The sequence below is a fragment of the Cynara cardunculus genome (assembly GCF_001531365.2).
Source record: "Cynara cardunculus var. scolymus isolate 2C chromosome LG 1, CcrdV1, whole genome shotgun sequence".
Taxonomy (NCBI): domain Eukaryota; kingdom Viridiplantae; phylum Streptophyta; class Magnoliopsida; order Asterales; family Asteraceae; genus Cynara; species Cynara cardunculus.
In genome coordinates, this window is record NC_037528.1 from 15652755 (window position 1) to 15665146 (window position 12392).

Genomic DNA, 12392 nt, shown 5'->3' on the forward strand with positions numbered 1-12392 from the left:
GATACTAAAAAAAATTAAAATGATATAATATGTTAATTAAAAGAATTTTAAATTGATTCTTGTATATATTATAAATTTTGGAGTTAAAACAAAATTTTATAAAAAAATCTACCTTAATTTATGATTTATAATAATAATTATATATAACGTGAATAAAAATAAAATTGATCAATCTCACATATCATAATTATTTAATAATTTTTCAAAAACTGTAATTACTAATTAAATTAAATATTTTATTGAAATCATTAACACAATTTTATTATCTATGAAAGAAAATAAAATATAACTTTGATTTTTATGTAACTTACATAAACATTATTAGAATTGTTATATTTGCTTTTTTTATAACTAAATGTACTGAATAATAATTTCAAAAATAGTAATATAAAAATAATTCTAAATAATTAATATTAATGTATAGTGTTTTCAACTATTTTTTATTTATTATTAATTAAATAATTAATCCCTTAATATTTTTTATTTATAATAATTAGTATTTATTTACAATAAAATAATAATAATCAATAATTAATATTAATGAAGAGTATAATTGAAAAAGTAAAAAAAAAAACTTTTCATAAGCTACTCCAAGTAGCTTATCAATAAGTTAGTTTATAAGCTAATTTATAAGTTAGCTTATATCTATACTATATTATAAAGAAATTGACAAAAACTCTTAAAATTTATTTTTTATACATAAAGTACTGTTTATTAATGCATATTACTTAAAAATTTAAGAATACAAGTAAATAATACATAGGTACAACTTATTAAAGCTACGTATATGAATTCATGTAACTAATTGAAGATAAACATAATCAAATATTTCATTTTAAGTATAAAAAATTTAAAATATTATATTATAAAACATTTGACAAAAACTTTTAAAAACTAATTTTTTTATGCATGAGTACTGTTTATTGATGCATATTACTTAAAATTCACGATTTCAAGTAAATTGTGCGTAAGTACAACTTATCAAAGCTCCATTTTGAGTTTATGTAACTAACTGCATCTTAACATAATCAAATACTGAATAAAAATCTCATTTAAACATAAAGATCTAAAATATAATTAGGATAATCATTGAGTCCTAACAGAATACTTAGTTATTATCTTTATAAAATATTATATTGGTAAACTAAAAATAAATTGCTTTGTTATTAAACCTAATTTAAATTGTAATAAAAAAATTGAATTAAAGAAATTACACACAAAAAAAAAAAGAACTTTTAAATAGTCAATTTGATATTAATATCAATATATTTTTTTTCAAATTTATATTTCATCCAAAAATAAAAACATCATCATTTTCTCAAAACCACATAAAACCGTATTATATTAACAGAGGCAAAGAATAGAATGAAACATTAAAATCGAGATGTATCTCGTTGTATTGCACGAGTACCCTTCTATTATGTTTAAATGTCTATCCAAAAAATAAGCTAACTTATAAATTAGTTTATGTTTACCAAACAATGTCCAACTCTTCTTCTCACATGATATTTCACATATAAGTTTAGTCATATGTTTGATCATTTGCAATATGTATTTGACTACACATCATGATTCACCGTTTTGAACCCAATTACACCTTGAAATTGTTGTTATATGACCATCAATACACAAATACATTTAATTTGGGAATTCAAAAATATCATACTTTACTATTATAAATCATTTTATATGGATTGAGTACAAAATAATGCATGAAGTTTTGTACGTTGTATAATTATTTATTTAAAACAAAAATCGAAAACATATAATATATAGTGTATAGTATGTCCTTCAAGTTTGACTACACATAATGAAAGTAAATCTCATTACATGTGTTCAAAATTTAATTAAAAAACAAGTACAAACAGTAATCATTTTTCGTACAAATAGTTATTCATTCCCAACCTATTACATGGGGGCGGAGACAACGTACAGAGAGGAAGGGACCCAGTCAAAAAGTTAGAAAAATTTACCTAGGTTAATTTTTTTTTTACAAAACTTACCTTCACTCTCACTCCCACTCCCACTTCCAGTAGAATTTTCCACGGGACCCTAATCTATAAAACTACTGGATCAGCCACTGCTATTACATTTACTTTAACATAGTGTAATTCATGTTTAGTATCAAAATCAAACAAAAAATGACGTAAATAGATGACGTTATACTAAATTTGGATTTTATTATTTATAACACCATTTTGATGAAATACTTGGTATCTTCATTGGAAAAGGTTTGGTCTGAAACTTTAGTTTGATGTGTTCAGAAAAGGATCATTTAGATATAAGTATAACTTATTAAACCTTCATTTTTGAATTCGTGTAACTAACTGCACTGCAGATAAACATAATCATATACAAGATAAACATCTTATTTTAAATATAAACAATATAAAATATAATTAGGATAATTATTGAGTTCTAACAAGATATTTAATTATTATCTTTATAAAAAATTATATTATTAAACCAAAAATAAATTGCTTCGTTATAAATCCGAAGTTAAATTATAATAAAAAAATTGAATCAAGAAATCACACAAATACGAGAATTTTTAAATAGTTAATTTGATACTAATACAAATATAATTTTTCAAAATTTACATTTTATTCAAAAATGACATTATCATTTTTTTAAAACCACATAAAACTGTATTATATCGACAGAGACAAAATTAAACGAAACGATAAAAACGAGATGTATCTCGTTGTATTACATGAATACTCTTCTAATGCTATACAATATATCCTTCAAGTTTGAACTATACATGATGAAAGTAAGTCTCATTACGTGTTCAAATTTAAACAAAAAATGAGTACAGACGGTACTATATTTTCTTTTTTAAATGAGCATAAGGTCGACTAGTTTAAAAGAGTATGTAATATCCTTTTACATTTTTTATATCCGGAAGCAGAACACAAATTGACTAGATTAGCAATAGCGGAGGGGCTGAAAAGAATTTTACACTTACAACTTTAATGGACTGAAGATGCTTCACTCTATCCAGAAAAAAACCTAAGGGCTTAAAGACCCCAATGGCCATCCGCCCCTGTTTATCCTTTGAATATGGAGATAAATCATCAACACATCTCCAACCATCTAACACCAAATTTTGCATTAAAATATAATATTTTTCGTACAAACAGTAATTCATTCCCAACCGAGTACACAGCGACAGATACATCGTATAGGAGAAAGGGACTCCAGTCAAAAAGTTAAAAAAAATTTACCTAGGTCAAAATTTATTTTTTACAGACCTTACTTTTACTCCTCTCAGTAGAATTTTCCATGAGACCCTAGTCTATAAATTTTTTGGATTCGTCACTGCTATTAAGTTAACTTTAACATAGTGTAATTCATGTTTAGTACCAAAATAAAACAAAAAATGGCGTAAATAAATGACGTTATACCAAATTTGGATTTTATTATTTATAACACCATTTTGATGCTATATTTGATATCTTCATTGTAAAAGGTTTGGTTTGAAACTTTAGTTTGATGTGTTGAGAAGATGATCGTTTAGATATATAATCTTAAATAAGATTTTAATTAAATTAATGACATCCCGACCTATTAAGAAAATATGTCCATATTTATCGGAAGATTCTAAATTCAGTTAGAATTTCATTTAATTATATATCATTTAGTAAGATGTCTCAACAATGTGTTGCGTTATCTATATTATATTATAAAGCATTTGATAAAATCTCTTAAAAATCATTCTTTATGTATGAAGTATTGTGTATTAATGCATATTACTTATAATTTAAAATTACAAGTAAACTGTGCGTAAGTACAACTTATTAAATCTTCATTTTTGAATTCGTATAACTAACCGCAGATAAATATAATCAAATATAGATAAACATTTCATTATAAATATAAAAAATCTAAAATGTAATTATGATAATCATTAAGTTCTAATATAATCATTATCTTTATAAAAATTATATTGTCAAGGCAAAAATAAATTATTTCGTTATTAAATCTAAATTAAATTATAATAAAAAAAATTTATTAAAGAAATTGTACAAAAAAGTAGAACTTTTAAATAGTTAATTTGATATTAATATCGATATATTTTTTCAAACTTTATGATATCTTCAAATTTATTTTTATTCAAAAGTAAAACATTATCTTTCTGAAAACCAAACAAACTGTATTCTATTAACAGAGACAAAAAAAAAAACGAAACATTAAAATAAAGATGTACCCACTGCATTGTGCGAGTACCATTCTAGTAGTTAAAAAAAATATAAAAGCAGTACTAAGATATGATAATTTTTAAAGTTTCTAGTTCAATTAATAAAAGGTTATTACTTGCTACTTTATGTTTCAATTGAGTAGAATCACAAATTTCATACTTAAATATTTTATTCGTATTAAAATAAATGTTCATAATGAAAAATGTATATAATTTTAAAAATATGAAATTATTATACTTTTTAATTAATAAAAAAACTTGTATAAAGGGTATAATAGGAAATTAGAATTTTACTTTTAATAAGGTTTATTTGACGAAGTATTGATAATAAGCATTAAATGCCAAATTTAACATCAAAAGTGTCAGGATGGCCGAGAGGTCTAAGGCGCCAGACTCAAGTTCTGGTCTTCGTGAGAGGGCGTGGGTTCAAATCCCACTTCTGACATATTTAATTATATTTTTTCTTTTCATATTTTAGCCCCTTAACTTTGGTTTAATTTCTATTTAAGTTATACCTAACTTTTTGTAATGTACATTTAGTCCCGCAACTCTTGTTCAATCTCTATTTGCATCCCTTAATTTTTTTAACACAAGGACTAGAAACATTTGTGTTTTCTTCCTGACGCTATTGTAAGACCATGAGTAATGGACATGACATCATCAGGATTAATTAGTTATTGTATATATTTCTCTTGACAATTAATTACTTGAATAGTCAAGTAACACTATTAAATGAATACTAAGAGCATCTCCAACTGCTATTATATTCATGAAAAGTTTGCTCTAAAAATTATGTTAAAACTATTATTTAAAACATAAAAAAATAGAAAAATCTCGAAATTAAAAAAGAAGAAGAAAATATATAGTATATTTATTAGAGATGCTCTAAATAGTCGGATAATAAGGTCAATCATAGTTTAATTGGTATCAATATAATAATAATGTCAAGATTATACAACAAATATTGAAATATTAAAAAAAATAGTCTAGTAATTAATACAGATTCAACTAATTAAATAATTGACTTAAATCAAATCTTTCATATTACTTTGAAAACTCAAAATAAAAACCAAATTAGAACCAAATCTACGTTTCAATTTTTACTATTTTTGGGTCACATGAAAATCACTTTTAAATAAAGAAATAAAAAACCATTGGTCAAAGGTCGTGAATAAATTGATAAGGTTGGAAGAAAATTCAATAATCATAAACACACATGTGATTCCAATGAAATCGGTATTATTAATTGTTTTTTATAACGATTTAAAACATTAAGTTATAATTATTTTAATTAATTAATTAATAGTAACAAAAACACATATACAATCATATCTAATACTTTCTATAAACTAAAAATATGTAAATAAAATAAATCAAATCACGTATTTAAAACGAAAAGTTGGATAACAATACAAATACACAATTACTGAAAAGGGTCTTTTTATTTCCAAATGAAACCTTGTACTTTAAACTTCTTGCATTCAGCCCCTTGAATATTTAATGTTTCTGAATTTGATCTGATTTCTACAATTATTTACATTCTGATCAATTAATTACCAAGTCAAATGTCGGTTTAAATTTCAAACAATCGTAGTTTGTTAGTTTTGATGATGATAACTACGATCATTTCTACTCAAAAATAAAATAAAAATAATAATAATAAAAGAAATAATGTATCTTGGATAAGAATAAGGGGCCGTTTACAAAACACTTACCCGGTAAATGCTTACTGGTAAAATTTAACACTATTATTTACGTATCGAGTAAGATTTTAATCCACCAAAACGACATAGTATGCAACACTTACCGTGGTAAGAGTCTGTCGCCCTCACTTACCGGGTAAGATTTTTAGTCCTTACCATATTCATCTGGTGAGGTAACATGACTTGGTAAGTACTTACTCGGATAAGTATTATATCATGATAAAGTTTAATAACAATGGAAGAGATCACAATTAGAATTTTAAAATAAAACTTATTTTATTATAATTAAATATTGGATAATTTATAATAAATGGAATTATAAGTAAGATCATAACGGATTAATTAAATATCGAAGTAGTTTCCTTATCAACTTTCCGTATCTGAAATAAAAGGTAACAAATCATACGGATGGATTACTTACGATTCTTCCATACCACACTATATATATATATATATAACCATCAACCTTCAACATATGATTTATCGAATACACCATAACTCCTCATTCTTCTTTTAATTTCTCTTCGTTTTGGTTTTCGGGTATTGCTTGATCATGGCTAACGGTGTCGAAGAATCGGACATCTCAGCGATGGAAAAAGGCGATCTCCCTTTGATGGTCTCGACAGATCCTAAAATCAATTTAGCTCAAAAGGTATATATATGTTGAACGATTATCTTGAATATTTTGCAATGTGTTTATATCGATCGTTTAATAATCATATCGACTAATTTTTATTTGTTATGTTGTATAGTTGTTAGCGGAGTTGATCGGTACATACTGCGTCATCTTTGCTGGTTGTGGATCGGTGGCCGTTAATAAACTTTACGGTGGCACTATAACTTTTCCGGGAATCTGTGTGACTTGGGGTTTGATCGTTATGGTCATGATTTATACCGTCGGCCATGTCTCCGCTCACTTTAATCCTGCCGTCACCATCACTTTGTCTCTCTTGGGTTTGTTTCCGTTTAAAGAGGTATATATTTAATTTATTGATAGGTTTTATTTTAAAGGTGCTATTAATTAATTTTAGTTATTGTTTTTTATTTGTATTTTGCGTTCTTTGAGTCTAATGATATATGAATCTTTATATATTTGTAGGTGGTGTTTTACATAATATCGCAGCTGTTGGGGTCGATTCTTGCGAGTGGAACGATATCGTTGATTATGAATGTTACTCCGGAAGCCTTTTTCGGAACGACGCCGGCTGGCTCAGCCGCACAATCGTTCGTTGTTGAAATCATTATTACGTTCATCTTAATGTTTGTTATTTCGGGTGCTACTAATGATCATAGAGCCGTATGTTTTCTTTTTAATTTCGTTTTACAATTAGTTATTTATTTAATTATCGAATTCGTAACTTTTATATATAAAAAAATTTAATTGAAATTGCAGATAAAGAAACAAGGCGGGATTGCAGTTGGGATGACTATCATGTTAAATGTCTTTGTGGGAGGGTAATTAATTACTCTTATTTTAAAGTAATTAAATTAAATTATATTTTCTGAAATTGAATTTAATAATTTATTAATTCAGGCCGATTTCTGGAGCATCGATGAATCCGGCAAGAAGTCTTGGACCGGCTATTGTGAAGCGTAACTTCAAAGGAATTTGGGCTTATATCTTTGGTCCGATCATCGGAGCATTGGCCGGAGGATTTGTTTATAATTTGCTCAAGCCGACGACCAGATCTTTTCACGACTTTCTGAAACGAACTCAGTGAATTATTCTTCAAAGACGAGACGTTAAAACAGTTCCATTTATTAAGTTCTTTATGTTTTTAGACCTTTCAATTTGTTGATTTTAGTTTTTTGATTTAATTGTGGTGAGTGTACGGATAATGTTTTAGTTTTTCAGTTTATTCATATTGAAATTTATGTATGGTATTGGTATATGAAGTTGTATATAAAGATCTTATGAATCCCGGATTTATATATATTTTTGGTGTTTATCGAATTTAATGGATTTCAATTATTTAAATATTATAAATTATTAATTTTTGAAAAGAGATAATTATATCAAGTATCGTTAATTCATATTATGGCTGTTTTGGTATACCTTTTAAAGCACCACATTTATAAAAATCAAATGGTAATCATATTCAATACATACTCATCCTTAACAATATTTCATTAATATCTGATCTTTTAATAAATAAAAAGAGTATATTAAGTTTTAGGGGCCGTTTGTCAGGCACTTATTCGGGTAAGTGAACATCAAGTTACACTATCTTACCGCTCGGATAAATATGGTAAGGACCAAGAATCTTACTCGGTAATAGCGAGACAAAGAGCAAGGGTCTTACCTGGTAAGTGAGGGCGACGACTTTTACCACGGTAAGCGCTTACCGGGTAAATTGTTGCATACGATACTGTTTTGGTGAACTAAAATCTTACCTGGTAAGTAAAATTTTACCGAGTAAGTGTTTGATAAACGGCTCTTTAGTTCTCGATTAACAGTAAAAATAAAAATTTATATTGTGGGTTGCATTCCATGGTAGAATACTAGTGAGTCAAAAGAAGTCAATCTTGTAAAAAGCAAATAGAATGTAAAGTAAACTTAGGCTAGGATTTGCAAACTAACTGATAAGATAGTTGGTAACTGATAAACAAATTATGTTTGACAAAACTAGTTGATAAGAATATAAAATGATGTACTATGAAAAATTGAAAAATTGAAGTAAAATGTCATTTACCAAACGTTTATCCGGGTAAGTGTTCATCAAATCAAATGACTTTACCGGATGAATATGGAAAAGACTAAAAATCTTACCGCCAAGAACAAAGGTAAGAATCAAGATTTTTACCGGGTAAGTAAGGACGACAACTCTTACCATAGTTAGCGCTTACCGAGACAAATTGTTGCAAACGATGCATTTTGATGAATAAAATCTTACTTGATAAGTAAACGATAAAATGTTAAATTTTACCGGTAAACGCTTACCAAGTAAGTGTTTAGTAAACGGCAGTGAAAATCAAAATTGATAACCTTCAAATGACCTTAGAAGTAAAACCACAAGAAAATTAGTATGTAAATCATCATCAAAATTGGCACAAGCTAAACAATGAGATCACAATCTTAAAAATAGTAACAAGTTATTTTCTACTAAATTTTGAGACCTATTCATCAGCTTCAGTTCTACTTCTCTTCTTCTTCTTCTTGGAATTGCCACTTTCATCCCCCTCAACCTCTGCATTCTTCCTCTTCTTTTTCTTCTTCTCTTTCACAATCTCATTATCTTCTTCAAACACCCCACTTTTCCCCAAACCACCCTTCTCTTTCTTCTTCTTCTTCTTCTTCTTTTCGAGTTTACCTTCAACGTCGTTCTCCTTTTCCTCAACCGGATCATGGTCAAATTTCCTGTTTACCCCACCACCATTTTCTAGTACCCTCACCTCATCTTCTTCTGAATTTCTAGGCTTTACATCAGATTTGGATGAATCTTCTTCCATTGGCTGATGTTTCTTCCGCTTGTGGTGCTTTCTAAAGGATACAAGTTCGTTAAATGCTGTACTAGTACGCCGGAGGTAAGTAGACACCGATTGAGAAGCGCCATTGTCGGAGTTCACAAAATTCGACAAGATACTGGCTGCTTTCGAGATATTGACTGGCTTAGAAGATATAATTGTTCCAGAAACAGTCTTCATCTGAATCCGAGAAAATGCCCACATAAATGAAAATAATACAAAACAACACAAGATTAAATATAATGAAATAACTCGACAGAAGCTTCAAATGACTCATGGGTTCATCAACGGGATATAGTAGTTAGTAGCATAGCAATGATAGTAGGGTTTTCTCGGAAAATTAAGAGTAGATGGTCAACTGAAAACGAAATGCAACAACTGTGGCAGCCATCTGTAAGTAAATTGAAACTGGTCCAGGATTACAATTTTAATGCAATTAGGATTACTGTTTTATGTAAAGAATATGCTCTGTGTTAATGATAAAATGGTTATAACTTATAAATCACATAGTGCCTCTACTTTTGAATTGCTAAGACAATGGCAAGAGATCAATTATTTCCTCAAAATTTTGAGGGCAGTCCAAGGGCATAGATAAATCATGCAGCAACAAAAATATAATTATGAAACCTAATGATGGAGGATGAACGAAACGAATACAACAGAGTATGCAAAGACCGCCATTAACCCAAATTACAGACCGGAAAAATACAATTAAAGGGATCCCACCCAGTTTTAGATAGAATAATCTAATAGATAAAGGAAGGTAAAACCATAAGGGAAGGGATGAACCTGGAATCGGTTTCAACGAACAAAATGATCAAATAGATCAAGAATTGGCTCCTTTCATGAGAATCTCTTTTGGTACTGTTGTTGTACTCATTCAAGCATGCCTAATAGACATTTGAGAGGGGGGCCAGCGGGTTTGAATGGAAGGAAGGAGTTGACAGAAGGGACAGGGTTATGGCTTCCTTTCTGAACTTTGGGGGTAGTTTGAATTCAAATATATTCAGTATTGGTAGGAAAATTGGTCTTCAGCCTATTGTGTTAGTGTTATTTTGGTGCTTGAGCGGAAGCTATTTGTTAAAATAATTTCAGGCTTCACCCTGTATTCGGTTCAGCAAGGATGGATACTCTTGGTTATTTCAACTTTTGAGAATGGGGGTAAAAGTACTTGGGAAAACAGAAGGTATTCCTTCACCTTGTAAGATCCATTCGGAATCAAGTGAATGCTCCTAGAGTTGCTTATTGGACTATTGTTAACGTCGTCTGATATGAGGATGTGTATAATATTGACATGTAATCAGGGGCGGAACCAGGACTGTTGATCAGGGTGATCCCCTCTCAGGGTGGAACACAGGGGTAAGACCCTGAAACTGATCTTTTATGTTGTTCGGTTCAATGTTTCTCTCGTCAAGGTTTTAAAAAGTGGAATCGGTCCTTGAGGCGTTTTCTCTCAATGAGGCAAGGCGAAAGCCTCAAGGCAGATACATATATATATATATGTACACATACACACACACAAAGTGGGAGACTGGAGAAGAAATAAGATATATATACACACACATATCTATCATATACTCTTCAAAATGGGAAATTGGAGAAATGGGAAATAAAATAAACATACGTGATGCTCTTCAAATTGGGAGACTAGCAAAGACGTCGGAGATGAAACTAAGAGCAAGAAAATTGGTTTATTTATAAAAAGTGAAATTAGCAAGTCAATTTCTAAACCCTAATTTCTAACCCCGCCTTAGGCGCCTCAAGGCCTGCCGCAGTGGCTCGATGCATACCGCTCAACTAACCCACGAGAGGCGCTGCCTCAGACTCGATTTTCCAGCACCACGTCTCAAGGCGTAAGCCTAGAGCACTTTTAAAACCATGACTTTCTTCAGTGTTCCAATCTGGTTTAAAACCATTGAAAACTGGAAAAGGTTTTCTATTCAATATGCTACCGAAAAATTGAATGCTAAGAAAATTTTCAATCCAATACCTAAATATCACCCCTAATCTTGATTGATAATTTCTACCTAAAATTCAGAACTATAAACTCCAAATCAACAGAGGTTAAATGTACAATCAACACTTAGTAGTATAATAACCATTTTCTAATCTACAATGAACACTTGGCTGTTAGCAATTTAGCTGTGGGGTTAAATGTAAGAAAATACAAATAATCACTCAGCATTAGTGTTAAAAAATATAGCAATAGTTAATTAAGTAATGCAATGTTCTGTTGTGTTCAAACAAATCAAGGTGAAAGTTAACTTAGGGTTTACTTTATCTTGATTCTTATTTTTTCAATCGGTAGTCTAGTAATAGCAACTATCCCCAGTGATTAGCAACTAGCAATTAGGCAAATAGCAACAACGGAAGAAATTATTACCAATATGAGAAAAGAGGCGTATTTGACGGCAATCGGGAGCTCAGAAGCAAACAGAGGCAGCTTTGAAGGCAAGTGGGAACTCAGAAGCAGATAACCACAGGGGCTGAGAGGGAGCTCAGCTGGTTAAGCTGTAATCGTCGAGATGGAGGCAGGGAGCTGGTTCTGGTCGACTACGACGGAAACCAGGGTAAACTCATGGTGCGTTTGGTTTGCAGCAATGTTTCTGAGGGATTTGGATTCCTGAAGGGATTTGGATTCCTGAAGGGATTTGGATTTCATGGGATTTGGATTGGATTGGATTTAAAATCCATTCCTGTGTTTGGTTTGCAGGATTTGGATTTGATTTGAAATYCATTCCTCTGTTTGGTTTGTAGGATTTGGATTTGATTTGAAATCCATTCCTCTGTTTGGTTTGTAGGATTTGGATTTACATTTTTTTTTTAATCACCAAATCTCTTTCATTTTCTTAAATCTATCTATTTAACCAACAAACCTACAAATTTAACAATCAAACATTTTCATCCATAATGCATATTTAATCAACAAACATTTTCAAAATACATATATATATATTTGATATTAACATTGATATACACATTTAACTACCAACTTGTTCTTTCAAAACCACATATTTACCCAC

At 29.4% G+C, this 12392-nt stretch overlaps 2 protein-coding genes and 1 non-coding gene across 3 annotated transcripts in view; 2 read left to right on the plus strand and 1 right to left on the minus strand.

The window, feature by feature from the left end:
• Positions 1-4562: 4562 nt before the first annotated feature.
• TRNAL-CAA lies at positions 4563-4646 on the plus strand. Its single transcript has one exon. It is a non-coding gene; the product is annotated as a tRNA-Leu (tRNA).
• Positions 4647-6456: 1810 nt separating this feature from the next.
• On the plus strand, positions 6457-7669 carry LOC112528181 (probable aquaporin NIP-type). Its single transcript, XM_025139149.1, has 5 exons — positions 6457-6556; positions 6657-6878; positions 7004-7201; positions 7298-7359; positions 7439-7669. The coding sequence occupies exons 1-5, from the start codon at positions 6458-6460 to the stop codon at positions 7623-7625; spliced, it is 768 nt and encodes a 255-aa protein (XP_024994917.1). The 5' UTR covers position 6457; the 3' UTR covers positions 7626-7669.
• Positions 7670-8871: 1202 nt separating this feature from the next.
• The window catches only part of LOC112519672 (WW domain-containing protein ZK1098.1-like), a 5877-nt gene continuing 2356 nt past the window's right edge, over positions 8872-12392 (minus strand). The window contains exon 2 of the mRNA XM_025127892.1: positions 8872-9549. Coding sequence (XP_024983660.1) covers positions 9022-9549 — 528 coding nt within the window. The 3' untranslated portion in view covers positions 8872-9021. The remainder of the gene's footprint in view (positions 9550-12392) is intronic.